We start from the raw sequence: 15,713 nt of genomic DNA on the forward strand, positions 1-15,713 counted from the left end.
CGTAAACCCTCCTTCAATGCTTCGGCCTCTATAAACTTAGTGCTGGCTGGACCAGGTCCTCTCCAAAAGATTGGATAAGGGCTCTCTGAATTCGCCATAAACCCAGACCCCATCCTCTAATCTGCTCTTCCACCGATGCCCCTACCTCCTACAGCTACTGCTGGGGACCAGAAGCTGGAATTTCACATGGTATTGGAGTTTCTTTGGAATTGAGAATAGACAGGGAGTAAGGCTGAAATAGTAGAGAAAGCCCAAAAAGCTGAGCCCACTTCAGTCCCGCACACCCATCTCTCAGCCTTGTTCCTGCTGCACCCCAGTGACCCAGTGCCCTTCCAGCCCCCTCTCGTGGGAACCGGACACCCTACACAGGCGGCTCCATGTGCTCTGAGAGCAAACAGGGAGCGTCAGCGTGTCGCGTGGGGGTGGGCGCTGCCTGGAGACCGCTGAGAAAGCCAGCTGCCTCCTCCCCTCTTTTGCCTGCTCCTGGCTGGGGTTGGAACCCCACCACACCCTCACCTCACCTGGGTTTATCCCAGGCAATTCTCACCAGCACCCCCAGCCGCCCTCAACACCCAAGGCAGACTCTTCCAGCAGCCCTCTGTCCTGCCCAGGCTTCCCTAGGGACACATGCGCCCCGGCCCCGCCCCGCTGCTGAAGGTTCCTCGGGAGCCTTAGGTGAAATTCTGGGTGTTGGGCCTCAAATAGGAAGTGGAAGGTGCGGGGGCACATGCAGGGGCTAGCCCAGCCCCACAGCGAGGAGCCGAAGGGAACTACTGTAGTGATAGTGTCGCGGTCACTGCAGCCACTGCAGCATGGTACGGTAAACGCGGCGCTAAACGTAGGCTAAGGCACCTTGGCCGCAGCGGGTGACGGACGCAGACCTGGTCTCCAACGCCGCCTCCACGTCCCCTGACCCACCAGAGAAAGATGCTGGACCCCGCAGCAGCCGCTCTCTATCCCACCCCTACAACACTCCTCCTTCTCCCTACGCTGCCGGCGCGCGCGTACACACACACACACACACACACACACACACACACACACGAATTCCCAGGCATCGGGAGCGCTGGTTAAGAGGGGTGGGCAGGAAAGAAATCTCTAAGAGAAGACAGGAGAGGTCTAGGGAGGCGGCGATCCTGGTGAACAGTTACACAGGGAGGCGCTTAACTCCGGAGCGGCAGAAGGGGCGGAGAGTCACCTGGGGGGACTGAGACAGACTGGAGCACAGAAGGGACGGGAACCTAGGCGGGGCGAGCGGAGAGGGAGCGAAGGGGCTGGGGCCAGGTTTGGGGGCGGGGACCAGGCGGGGAGCCGGGAGCGGAGTGGGGTGGGCGGGAGCCTGAGCCGGAATCCCAGCGTGAGCAGGTGGAGCCGCGGCGGGAGGCAGCCCGGCCGAGCTGAGTAAGGCGGCAGGCTCGGTGGGGGCCATGGAGCTGCTAAATCTGAACCGCAGCGTGCATGGATCCGGACCCGGGCCGGGGGCTTCCCTGTGCCGCCCAGGTGGCCCTCTCCTCAACAGCAGCAGTGCGGGCAACCTCAGCTGCGAGCCCCCTCGCATCCGCGGAGCCGGGACACGAGGTGGGTGCCTCCCTCAGCCCCCTGCACAAGCTGCTCATCACTGCACCCCATAACACTAGCAAGAGGCCCCCGTGACCCCTACACTACCTCCTCAAATCCCTACCCCATGCCCCTCATAGTATTCCCTCAGCCTCCAAACAGCTCCCCCTCGCATATTCACCCCCACAGCTCTTACAACTCCATCACAGCTTCACACCACCTAGTTAGACTCCTTCACGTCCTGGTCCCCTGGTCACACCCAGAGCTCCTGCTCACCCCAGAACACAACACACACCCCAACGCATAGCCCCCTCCTAGACACAGACAGTTGGGAGGCAAGGACCTCCTCTTGCCAATCCTTCCAGATCTCTTTTTTCCTTTTAGATTCAGTTCACAGAGCCACAGCAGGCAAGGGAAGGGAGAAAAAGGCAAGACTGGGAGAAGAAGGGGGCTGATTGAGGGAAGGAGCACTCTAAAAGGTCTGAATGGGAAGTTAGAGTTATAATCTCCTAAATCCTCCATCCTAATCTCCAGATTTCCCAAAAAAGATGCTCAAATCTGAATTTGGCTGAACAATAGGGGATGCTCCTTAGAGCCACCTGTCCCCATTTCACTCATCCTCAAACCCCTCCCAAGCTGGAGTTCTCAAGACTCTGTGCTTTCTTTTGTTCAGTTTCCAAGTAATGTCTCCAAGTCCCTTCTAAGCCTTCTCCCAAATCCTAGGCTTGTAGTCCCTAAGCTAGGTACTGGGAACACAGGGTTGAACTAGACCCAGTCTGGCCCCTCTTTAGTCCATAGTCAAGTGCAAAGGAGAAACAAGCAGATGGAAAGATTATAGTAGGCATGGAAGTCCCGTGAGAGAATCTGAACTGTTGGCACCCAAAGAAGATGGCGTCCGAGAACTATACAAAGGATGGAATCTAGAAGCTGGGTCTTGAAGTTAGAGTTCAGTGGGCAGAAAAGGAAGGAGTGTAATTCTAGGTAAGGGAACAATATTAAGCAGAAGGAAATTTTTCTAAGCTCAAGAAGGGAAAGTTGGAATAAATTGTAATCCAAGTATTTATTTACCCCACAAAATAATCCATGCTTTCTCAGCCTAGTTGTTACGCACTTTCACTTATGTTTATCATTCAACAAATATTTGTTAAATGAGAGATTGTGCTGGGCAGTGAGGATGTAAATTGAGCAAAATTGACATGATTCCTACTTCATGGAGCTCAGAGTTTAGTGGAGACAGACAAATAAGTAGGAAATTGCAGGTTTTCAGAGAGTATGATAGACCTGGCTAAGTAGTATGGATTTTATCCTGAGGGCAATATGAACTATTGCTAGGATTGATTCTGTAGTGCAGACGATGGACTGGGGGACATGAGATGGAAGGCAGGGGGACACGTTAGAAGGTTCTCATATTACACTGGTTGGAATGAAAGATGGTGCTAGCTTAGATGAAGGTACTGGCAGTGGGGATGGAGAGAAGTGGATGGATTTGAGAGCCACTGCTGGAAATGGAATCAATAGAACTTGGCAATTGATTAGAAGTAGAGAGGGCAGAAGAGGTCAAGGGATGACATCCAGGTTTCTGACTCTAACAATTGAATGGATGTCGCTTCTATATATAATGAGAAAGATAACAAAGGAGCAGAAACAGGATTGGGAGACGGGATTATAAATTTAGTTTGGAACCCACTGAGTTTAGATGCTGGTGCAACGTCCAGGTGAGGTTACCCAGTAAACTATGGATTCCAGGGGTCTGGGACTTACAGGAGAGGTCTGAGGTAGAAATACAGATTTGAAAGGTCTTTGCCTAGAGGAGGTAGAAGCCATACAAACAGATAATATCATAAAAGATTACGTAGAATGAAAAGAGTAGAGGTCCTGGGACAAGACCCTGCAGAAGACCAATATTTAAAAGCCAGACAGAGGAAGGAGAGTCCCTGAACCATCAGAGCCAGGAGGTACATCCTGCCAGAAGGCAAGAGAAAAGAGAGTTTCAAGGGGGGTCTCACCCCCCTTGTAAGTGATGTCAGATGCTGACAACAGAAGTCACATAAGGATAGGAGAATCAGAACAGCATCCTTCGGATTCAATAACAAGGAGGTTCTTAGGAGGAGTTGTGGGTATTGAGGACTGACTACAACAGGTTGAAGACTGGTCCAGTGGGGGGGCATGGGTTAAGAGAAGTGAACCAGGTGTGTGGACAAAACTTTCAAGAAGTTTGGTAGGGAAAGGGAGAGAGACAGAAAAATAGTGTCAAAAATAGCATGGAATTGAGGAAGAAGGGGATGTGAATGTAGGTTTGTCTTTTGGATGTGTGTGTGTATAACAGAGACAAGAGCACTTTAAAATTTTTGATGGATAATGGGTCAAGAGAGAGGAAGTTTGAAGGTACAGATGAGAAAGTGCCTCGTCAATAGAGCAAGGGACCCTGAGAAAGCAGGACGTGAAGCAATTCAGAGCACAGGTGTAAGAATTGGCCTCACTTGCCTGGATGTTGTTGCTCATGTGCACGTGGATGTCACCTGGGCAGTCAGATATTACACAAAGAGACCTTGTTCATCACACCCATTCAGGTACTAACCCCACAGATGCATATGTTACTCAGGCTCACTCCGATGTTACCATAAAAATTTGGATGTTACCACTTTATTCCTATATAATCCATGCAGGCTTGAGTATTACCCATGTTCACTCAGATGCTAACCACAAAAAGACAGATGTTATCACCCTCACTTTACCATTGCCCAAAGTCACTTAGATGTTACCCATCCATCAAATACTACTCACTTCCATTTTATTATTATCCACACACAATCAGACATTACCTATGCCCACTTAAGTAGCCCTTCTCTAGATATTACCCTTAAAATCACAGACATTACTCTTACATACTCAGATAGTACCCATAAAGGCTCAACTATTACCTACATTCACTCAGATGCTTATTTTACTCAGTTAGACTAACATCTTGACATGCTAACGTCTCACATTCATACTCACTTAAATACTGCCCGTGCATACTTAGATATTATATCTGCTTACTCAGCTATTACTGTCATCACTTGGCTATTCCTCCATTCACATAAAGACCTCTTAATGTAACCCATACTTCCTGAAGATGATACCTATAAAATGAGATGTTATCTACTAAGTTGGATATTACCCTTACTCTTTCAAATGTTACAACACTTACTCAGATATTACCTAAACTTAAATGTAACCCACACTCTATCAGATATTGCATAAAGACATGTAGATGTTAGCCTTCTCCAGATATTGCCCACAGAAGTGTTACTTTTGCCCACCTGTGTATTATCTCAAACAGTAAAGTATTACCCAATGCTCACTCTACATACCCTTGCAGATTGCTTTTGCTCCCTTAGTTGGTACCCACTGACACTTGGATGTCCCCTGTTCACCCAGTTATTGCACGCAGCCAGTTGGATACAATCCCTGCTTACTACAGAGTTAGGTCTTACTTTGATGTCTCCGTATGTGGGTGACCAGATCCAACATGCTAGTGGAAGGCAGAATTCAAGGCATCAGCAGCTTCAGTGTTCTGTAGAATCCTTTCTTAGAAAAGCCTGGTTTTCATTTTATGCCATGTTGTCCGGATTGTTGTGCTCATATTTCTCTGCCATCATCTGGATAGAACAAGAACATCCCCAGGAAGATGATACCCACAGGTAGACTATCAAGGCACAAGTGGCTGTACCCCAGGACGTCCTATCTCCCATCCTTCCACCCCTGCCCTAGGTTCCCAGTCACTGAAGCCACTGCAATCACTCATATTCAGACACACAAATACACATGGATGTACATAGACACACATTAATTATGATTTACTTTGTGTGCATGTGACTTTTTAAAACTAATAAACTGGTTTTAGAGCAGTTTGGGGTTTACAGAAAAATTGAACAGAAATTACAGAGAGTTCCCATATACCCTCAGACACACACACACACTATTTTACCCTATTAATATTTTCGCATTAGTGTAGCACATTTGTTACAATTGATAAGTCAATATTGATACATTATTAATTAAATTCTGTAGTTTACATTAGGGTTCACTTTTTGTATTGTGCAGTTCTGTAGGTTTTGACAAATGTATAATGACATGTATCCATCATTACAGTAGCATACAGAATAGTTTTACTGCCCTAAAAATCCCCTGCACTTTACCTATTCATCCGTCCTTCTTTCTCCCTAAACCTCAGGCTCTAAGATTGCTTTTAATTAGAATTTTTCATGTCTCCTAACTGTTCAACAGTAAAGAGCTGGAAACATTGTGGTGACTGGGAATAAGATAATAGCTAGGAATATTCAGTAAAACAGCAAAGCACTGTACGATTTTTGGTCATTTTTACTGGGACTTTGTCCTCTAATTTTCAGGAGTCCCCAAGCAGATTGGAAACTTCATAAGGATAAGATTTAGCTTCATCTTTATGGTCCCCACAGTTAGCTATTAATAAGTTCAAGGGCACACACATGGGGCACATCAGCTGGATGGATGAATGAGAAATGTACTTTTCACACTTCAGAGTGCTGTACCAACCTGAGATGTGGCAACTGCATCAAGAATCAGTTGAAGGCCAGGCACAGTGGCTCACGCCTGTAATCCTAGCACTCTGGGAGGCCGAGGCGGGAGGATCGCTCAAGGTCAGGAGTTCAAGACCAGCCTGAGCAAGAGCGAGATCCCGTCTCTACTAAAAATAGAAAGAAATTATCTGGCCAACTAAAAATATATATGCAAAAAATTAGCCGGGCATGGTGGTGCATGCCTGTAATCCTGGCTACTCAAGAGGCTGAGGCAGAAGAATCGCTTGAGCCCAGGAGTTTGAGGTTGCTGTGAGCTAGGCTGACGCCACGGCACTCTAGCCTGGGCAACAGAGTGAGACTCTGTCTCAAAAAAAAAAAAAAAAAGAATCAGTTGAAGAGAAACACTCAGAGGAGGATGTGGAAGAGATGATGGAACTAGAGAGACTAAAGAGGTAGGGGTTGGGGTAGGAGGACAATGGACTTGCAAGAGACACCAAGAATGCCAGAGAGACCACCAGCTCATTTTTCCTGAGACCAGGGACTTCTCTGACAGAGATCTCCCTCCTAAAGGTTCTTTATTTTTCTGTACACACACACACACACACACACACACTCCCCTCAAATTTGTCACATATAAGCCTTCCCTAATCCCTCCCTACAGAGAAGGTCCCAGCTTCCAAAAGAGACACAGATAGTTTGTTTATAAAAGTAAAAGTTGTGCATCCAGAATCGTAGCCTGTCACTGACAGGCTACGAGGGCCTTCCAACATGTGTCTCCAATGAGACAGAGGCAGAGAAGAGAGAGCATGACGGAGTATCTCCACAGAGGTGAGGGATGAGGAGAGAAGGAGCAGGTGCATTTCTCTCTTTTTGTTTTTGAGACAGAGTCTCACTCTGTTGCCCGGGCTAGAGTGAGTGCCGTGGCGTCAGCCTAGCTCACAGCAACCTCAAACTCCTGGGCTTCAGCGATCCTACTGCCTCAGCCTCCCCAGTAGCTGGGACTACAGGCATGTGCCACCATGCCCGGCTAATTTTTTCTATATAGATTTTAGTTGGCCAGCTAATTTATTTCTATTTTTAGTAGAGACGGGGTCTCGCTCTTGCTCAGGCTGGTCTCAAACTCCTGACCTTGACCGATCCACCCGCCTCAGCCTCCCAGAGTGCTAGAATTACAGGCGTGAGCCACCGCGCCCGGCCGCATTTCTCTCTTGAAAGGCAAATTCACTCAAGATTCATTAACAAGCATGTGTTGACTGCCTCCTATGTGCTGGACTTTATGCCGAATGCTAGGAATATACTGGAGAATGAGACGGACCTTGCCCCTGCCCTCAAGAGGCTCATAGTCTAGTGAGGAAGACAGAGAGTTAAACATAAACAGTGAGAAATGCCAGGATTGTGTATAGGAGGAGGGAGAAAGAGGCACATAGATTGAGATTTGATTGAGAGAAGGAGGCCATATGATGAATGAAAGAGCAGCCAGGGAGCAGTAGGAGGGAAAGCATTTTAGCGATCCAGAGACTTGGCTTCTGTTCGGATTCAGCCCTTTACTAGCTGTGTGGTCCTGAGCAAATAATGTTACTGCTGAGTTTGGTTTGGGAATATCTTATAAATAACACTTCTTTGATGGCTACAACAACTTCTAAATAAGTTGGTTATTGTTATGAGAAAATACAGTCATGCATCACCTAACCATATGGATATGTTCTGAGAAATGCATTGTCAGGCAATTTCATCATTGTGCGAACATCATAGGGTGCACTTACACAAATCTAGATAGTATAGCAGCCTAATACACGCCGAGACTATAGCCTATTGCTCCTAAGCTATAAACCTGTACAGCATGTTAATGTACTGAATACTGTAGGCAATTGTAACACAGTGGTAAGTATGTGTGTATCTAAACATAGAAAAGTTACAGTAAAAATATAGTGTAAAAGATTTTTTTAAAAAAATAGTACATCTATATAGGGCACTTGCCATGAGCGGAGCTTACAGGACTGGAAGTTGTTCTGGGTGAATCAATGAGTGAGTGGTGAGTGAATGTGAAGGCCTAGGACATTACTGTATGCTACTGTAGACTTTATAAGCATTGTACATTTAGGCTACATTAAATTTATTTTTAAAAATATTTTTCTTTCTTCAATTATAAATTAACCTTAGCTTAATGTAACTTTTACTTTATAAACTTTTTTTAACTTTTTGATTCTTGTAATAACACTTAGCTTAAAACACAAACACATTGTACACCTGTACAAAAATATTTTCTTTCTTTATGTCCTTATTCTATAAGCATTTTTCTATTTTAAATTTTTTTTTTTTGCTTTTTCCATCTTTTTGTTAAAAAGTAAGGCACAAACACACACACTAGCCTAGATGTACACAGAGTCAGGATCATCAATATCACTGTCTACCACCTCCATATCTTGTCCCACTGGAAGGTCTTCAGGGACAATAACATATCTAAGGCTGTCGTCTCCTATAATAACAATGCCTTCTCGTATAACACCTCCTGAAGGACCTGCCTGAGGCTGTTTTGTAGCTAACTTTTTTAAATAAGTAGGAGCACACTCTAAAATAATGATAAATAGCATAGTAAATACATAAACCAGTAACATAGTCATTTATTATCACTATCAAGTATTATGTACTGTACCTAATTATATGTGCCAGACTTTTATAAGACTGGCAATGCAGTAGGTTTGTTTACACCAGCATCACCACAAACTCAATGAGTAATGTGTTGCCTTTGACATTACACTAGGCAATACGATTTTTTTTTCAGCTCCGTTATAATCTTATGAGAGCATTGTCATATAACCAGCAATTCCTGATGTTTTTGGCACCAGGAACTGGTTTCATGGGGTGAGGGGGGTGGGTGGAGCTCAAGTGGTGATGCGAGTGATGGGGAGCAGCTGTAAATATACATGAAGCTTCACTAGCTCACTCACTGCTTACCTCCTGCTGTGCGTCCCTGCTGCATTCTTAAGTTTCATGGAAGACAATTTTTCCATGGACAGGAGTGAGAGGGGTGGTGATGGGGCTCTGCAGCCTGATACCTAACAGGCCACAGACCAATACCGGTCTGCGGCCCAGGGGTTGGGGACCACAGATATAAGCAGTCTGTCATTAACTGATACATCGTTATGTGGCACATGATTGTAGTTCAATTTAGGAGCTAAGACAAGAGTCAGCCCATGTATGGGGCTGGGGGAGAGAGGGCTACAACTCTGATCCCTTCCCTCCTCCCAACTTGGGAGGCTTTGCCCTCTGCCCTCTCTCCCTGAGTGCCGATCTCCCTCATGCTGAAGCCGTGGGTATGGGTGATTCAGTCCAGATCTGCTTGGCTGTGGTATGGGGGTCAAAAGATGAATCCGTCTTTCAATAGGCAATGACACAAACAAATGGGGCCAGGCTCCCAGCCCCTCTGCCTCACCCAGCAACACCGGTGCCCCTTTGTGAGCTCCCACAGCACCTCATACATCCTCCAACCTCACTCCTTGTCATACTATGTGGCAATTATCTGTTTGTGTATCTGAGTTTTCCTCTCCATGTGAGTTCTCAGATGGCAGAGAGTTTGCCATGTTCATCTCTTTGTCCCCAGTGCCTGGCACAAAGAGAGTCCTCTGTAAATTTTTGTTAAGTAAGAATGAATGTTTGGAGATAATTAAAATACAAGGCAGAAAGTAAAAAGGACTCCAAATAGTTGTGTTAGGAACATACATAGGTCAGAGGAAGAGGAGATTAATACCAAATGAGGTGTCCAGAAAGGCATCAGAGAAGAGATGGCAGTCAATCTGAGTGTTGATAGACAAAGAGTGAATAGGAATTCACCAGCTACAGAAAATAAGCTTGCAATGGGGGGTGGAAGTGGGGAGGAGGGTTGGTGAAAAGTATTCCAGGCTGAGAAACCAACTTGAGCAGGGAGGAAGTCACGAGTGCACATGATGCATTCAAAAAACTGAGTCATACAGTGGCTTAAGTGGGTGCAGTGCATGGAGGAAGTGGGAGGAGGGAGAAGGCCATTCTCAGAGGATCTTGATGACATACTAAGGGGTCATAGGCAGTAGAGAGTGAAGGGTTTGGGTGTTGTTTTTTTTTTTAAGAGAACGAGGACAAGATCTGATGTGATTCAAAATGCAGTGAGTGGGTGGTCAACAGTGTCAAATGCTACAGGGAAGTCAAATAGAATAGGCTAAGAGGGGACCTTTGGATTTGGCAATTAAAGATTAGTGTCCTTGGGAAGAGGTGTCCAAACAGTGATGGGGTACAGAGCATTGGATTATAATGAATTGAGAGTGAATGGTAAGACACAAATATAATCCTTTCAAGAAGATTGGCTGCAAAGAGAAGAAAGGATTTGAAACAGACCTTGAGAAGAGATAGGATCTCTTAAGGAAGGGGAGAGTTAGGCCAATTTAGCTGAGCCTCAAGGGATTAGAAGGGTAAAGGATTCAAATTCACTGTTTACAGAATAGGTCGTGGAGTAGAGATCTGGCCGGGTAGTGAGGGTTGGGTTTAAGTGGGATAGGGCTTTGGCTAACCCCTGCTGCCACCTCTCCCTTTTACTGCCCAGAATTGGAACTGGCCATTAGAGTCACGCTTTACGCAGTGATCTTCCTGATGAGCGTTGGGGGAAATGTGCTTATCATCGTGGTCCTGGGACTGAGCCGCCGCCTGAGGACTGTCACCAATGCCTTCCTCCTCTCACTGGCAGTCAGCGACCTCCTGCTGGCTGTGGCTTGCATGCCCTTCACCCTCTTGCCCAATCTCATGGGCACATTCATCTTTGGCACAGTCATCTGCAAGGCGGTTTCCTACCTCATGGGTGAGTGACACAACCGCCCTGCCACCACCCCTGCCTCCTCTCCTCCTTACATCCCTGCCGGATGTAGGGGTCTTTCCCAGCGGGGGGCGGCGGAGGGAGGATGGAGGAAGTCACACTGGTGAGTGTATAGTATAGTGCAAGTTTCCTAGGTGATTCCTTCCTCTTCCCTTGCCTAGGGGTGTCTGTGAGTGTGTCCACGCTAAGCCTCGTAGCCATCGCCCTGGAACGGTACAGCGCCATCTGCCGACCACTACAGGCGCGCGTGTGGCAGACGCGCTCCCACGCGGCTCGAGTGATTGTAGCCACGTGGCTGCTGTCCGGACTGCTCATGGTGCCCTACCCTGTGTATACCGTCGTGCAACCAGTGGGGCCTCGGGTGCTGCAGTGCGTGCATCGCTGGCCCAGTGCGCGGGTCCGCCAGACCTGGTGAGGGTCCCCACAACCTATCCAAGGAATTCCCTTCTCCGTCTTCATCAGATGCTTACGACCATTCCCCAGAACTTTCCTCCAGCTGCTCCAAGAACTACCATGCCAATTCCCATTCCGCATCCACCACCTTGGGGGTCCCTACCCCGTTCTCTAGCCCTTCCCAGCAGCCCCCCTAAATCCTACTCCTACCTCAGGTACCTGCCCACAGCTCTAGAAACACCAACCCTTGGCTCTTTCGCCATCTGTGATTAGAGATGACAGAAACCCGCGTGACCAGGCTGTGTTCTGTCTCCAGGTCGGTACTGCTGCTGCTGCTCTTGTTCTTCGTCCCGGGTGTGGTTATGGCTGTGGCCTATGGCCTTATCTCCCGTGAGCTCTACTTAGGGCTTCGCTTTGACAGTGACAGTGACAGCGAGAACCAAAGCCGGGTCCGAAGTCAAGGAGGACTGCCGGGTGGGGCTGGACCAGGTGGGTGAAATCCAGGAGAGGCGGAGCTTTGGAAAGGGGGTGGGGCCTACTGGAGTGGGTGGGGCCGAAAGGGGTGTGAGAAGAAAGCAGGAAATAGGGTTGAGGCCGCGCAGCGGGAGGGGGAAGGGTGGAGAGGGCCGGGTGGGGATTGAGCTGGACATCGGGAGGACTCTGGCTTCTGCTCCGACTGCCCTCTCTCCGTGCTCAGGTCCTGTCCGCCAGAACGGGCGCTGCCGGCCTGAGACTGGCCCGGCTGGCGAGGACAGCGACGGCTGCTATGTGCAACTTCCGCGTTCTCGGCCTGCGCTGGAGTTGTCAGCGCTGACGGCACCCACTCCCGGGTCAGGACCCGGCCCCCGGCCCACCCAGGCCAAGCTGCTGGCTAAGAAGCGCGTGGTGCGAATGTTGCTGGTGATCGTTGTGCTCTTTTTCCTGTGTTGGTTGCCAGTGTACAGTGCCAACACGTGGCGCGCCTTCGATGGCCCGGGTGCACACCGAGCGCTCTCAGGTGCTCCAATCTCCTTCATCCACTTGCTGAGCTATGCCTCGGCCTGTGTCAACCCCCTGGTCTACTGCTTCATGCACCGTCGCTTTCGCCAGGCCTGCCTGGACACATGCTCCCGCTGTTGTCCCCGGCCTCCACGAGCTCGCCCCAGGCCTCTTCCAGATGAGGACCCTCCCACCCCCTCCATCGCTTCCCTGTCCAGGCTGAGCTACACCACTATCAGTACGCTGGGGCCTGGCTGAGGGGTAGAGGGGCTGTGGGGGCTGAGGCAGGGCAGATGAAAGCACTGACCCATCTAGACACACAAAACACACTGACCACAATTGACACAAGAAACTGACACCCAATAGCATGGACTAACCACAATGCACAGGAAAAGGTAGTTTACCTGACACAGAAGAAACAAGAATGGAACCCTGTACAGAAAAGGAGGTACACTCCTGATATGGGACTGAGCCCAGCCGATAGAAACGTGGCAGTGACCTTGGACAGATACAGGTACCACATTCCTAGCAATGAACTATTTCTACACAGTGGGAACTCTGCCAAGAGCTGACCTGCCCCTAACAAACATAGAATAATGGCACTGACTCTTTTAGGGGTTATGGAGCCTGGCACAGGACTGACTCCTGGGATGCTCCAGGCTGTCCCCAGTTTGTCCTCACAATGCCCTTCTTCAACCAGCACTGAAAATACCATCAGGCCTAATCTCACACCTCCCTGACCAACAGGCTATTTTGCACTGAAAAATCCCTTCATCCCTTTCCAGTTAAGGACTATGGCTCTGCCCCTTCTTCCTCACCCAAATTCTTCAAGAAATAATAAATAACTTAGCTTCCTCCTGGAATTTGTTTCTGTCTGTACTTTTGGGGGGCAGGTGAGGAGGTAAAGAATTTTGTGGTGCCCTCCCTCTCAAGTCTCTCTGACAGCTGGCCACTCTTGTGTGTGCACAACTCCTTTGCAAAAAGCCCACAGTCTCAGGCTTGATGTGTATTCTCTCTGGGTTGTCATCCTGGACCTATGTACACTTCAGTGTCATAGTAACTGGAAGTAGGGTTGGGAAGTGGTATGTACATGACACGTCATGATTCCTGATCACACTCTCCCAAAGCAGTGCCATTGGTAAGGTACTATATTAATGGATGCTTATTAAAATTCTGATGAAAAGGTAAAAGAGGAAGCACTGTATAATAAGACAATTCAATGTGTGTTGAAACATCAGGGACCAGACCATGACAGGTGTATAGAAGTTAATTAAAGAGTAGGGCCTTTTTCTTGCGTACTCACTCATCCCCTGTGTCAGAACCTAGCCAAGATTCTGCCAAATGGAAGCACCCTTATGAACCACAACAACAAAGAAGCCTGGGGCTGGGGATGGGAATGGGGGGTGCAGGCTGGATCTGAGTGAGAGTCTGAGAACTCAGCCTCCTTTTTGACTATAAGACTGATCTAGACCCAGAGAGAGGCAGAGACCAGCAACATCACCTCTCCACACAACGACAAACAGATGAGGATGAGCAAGAACTGGTGACCTCACCAAGGGGACACACATGGATAATCAGAGGCATCGCATGTTGGAAGAGGGATGTTTTGATACTTCATCTTGTAACAGACAGGAGAAACTGAGACCCAGAGCTGAAAAGAAAGTTGCCCAAGGTCATACAATAAGTTAGAGCTAGACAGAAATAATCATACTGAGTTAGACACTGAGCTGGAGATGAGGAAGAAGCCACACCCATGAGGGGCAAATCCAACTGTTGTGGGACCTAAGGTTTATAAAATTGGATGCCCTTTAAAAAAAAAAAAAAAAAATATACAAATTTACAGATACAAAATTGCTAGGACCCTGACCAGAGCCTTGGAAGAGGCTTATGCAAGTGAGAAGCCCTGAAATTTAAGCCTCATTAACATTACAGCCAATGTGCCTCTGAAATCCACCCACTAATTACCCAGGAGAAAGGCTGGATGGACAGATGCCAGTGAGAAGGGAGCATGGGTCTTCTGTTTACCAGGGCTAGGGTTGCTCCCATCCATCGTTTCTACAGGATTCTGGGCTGCAAGAGGCAGGAGGAAGGAAGAAAAGGAGGGAGAAGGCGTTCCAAGCTGTCAACCTACGACAGCGCTGGTTAAAAATAGAATCCCAGCTGGTCTGAGCAGCTGAAGGCAGACATTGGGCCTTTCTCTCTCATGCCAACATTTCTGCAGGGTGGGAGTAGGCTTGCCCTTAAGCTCCCCAGCACAGCTGACAGTCCCTTCTGAAGGGATGACAAAGGCTGCCCCACTGTTAGCCCCTCCAGCTAGGGACTGGGCCACTGTTGACCACCAGGAGGCAGCAAGGCTTGTGCAGGGGGCGGGGGGGAGGGCTGGGTCTGGCCTCTGAGCCTGGAGCGTGCACCTGCATGCTGTGGCCTGGCCCTGGCCCACAACCTAGCACACAGGCATGGCCCACTTCACACACTGCAGCCCTTTAGTCTACAGAAAAAAATGTGCCTCCATCACCTGCCACTGTACTCTACCCAGTTTCCAGATGTGGAATCTTGGGCTCCTCCCATCTATTTTCCATTTCTTGAATCCTGACAAAACAGGTCCAGATGTAATGTCACTGTCCCCATGAAGTCCTCCTTGATCACTCTAGCAAAGCTTGTATTCTCATGCTGTACTCACTGCTTTCTCTGTTCTATCAGACTCATTTTTGTTCCTGCCTGATGTCTCCTATCTGGCTGGAATTGGTGTGATTTGAGCCTGGTTGGGTGATGGAGGAGGTGGTGGTGAAATCTAACGCTTCTTGGTGCTCTGTGACAGGCATTTTATATACACTGATTCATTTCATTCTCAGAACATGTCTACAGACCATTTCCCCTCATTCAACAAATGAGGAGAGTGAAGCTAAGAAAGCTGAAAGGGAGTTATAGGAGGTCCAACAGCCAGAATACAGCCAAGATCTGAGCTGAGGGATCTGGCTCGAAAGCTTTTTCTCTTTCCATTATACTGGGTTGCCTTCTTTCAAGTCTTGAAGACCTTTCGAGTCCTGGTTCTGCCTTTAAAAAGTTGAGTGATTTTGTGTAAGTTAGTGAGTTTCAGTCTTGGCTGTAAAATAGGAATAATTATATTAACCTCATACTGCCATTTTGAAAATTAAGTAAAGCCAGGCTCAAAAAGTGCTTACCATTGTACCAGGCATGTAAAGGGTTCAACTTGAGGTTGCAATGACACCAAGAAAGAAGACCCTCTGCTGATAAACAGCCACCCATAACTAACAGGGACAGAACTCTGGGTTCAAGGGGAGGCTCAGGGCCTGTTATAAGATGACATTAGAAAGTGGCAAAGTCAGCATTGGAACTCAGGTCTGCCTGATCCCAAAGCCCATGCTCTCTTTTCAGTACATATCCTT

The 15,713-nt window shown here is 48.0% G+C and overlaps 1 protein-coding gene across 1 annotated transcript; it reads left to right on the top strand.

Moving 5' to 3' along the window:
• Positions 1 to 1,427: 1,427 nt before the first annotated feature.
• On the top strand, positions 1,428 to 12,564 carry CCKBR (cholecystokinin B receptor). The gene is given in 5 exon segments (XM_045557348.1): positions 1,428 to 1,578; positions 10,669 to 10,920; positions 11,097 to 11,346; positions 11,645 to 11,849; positions 11,851 to 12,564. Coding segments are annotated over 5 exon segments (1,572 nt in total).
• Positions 12,565 to 15,713: the final 3,149 nt, after the last annotated feature.

The sequence above is a fragment of the Lemur catta genome, chromosome 7, assembly GCF_020740605.2.
Source record: "Lemur catta isolate mLemCat1 chromosome 7, mLemCat1.pri, whole genome shotgun sequence".
NCBI classification, from domain to species: domain Eukaryota; kingdom Metazoa; phylum Chordata; class Mammalia; order Primates; family Lemuridae; genus Lemur; species Lemur catta.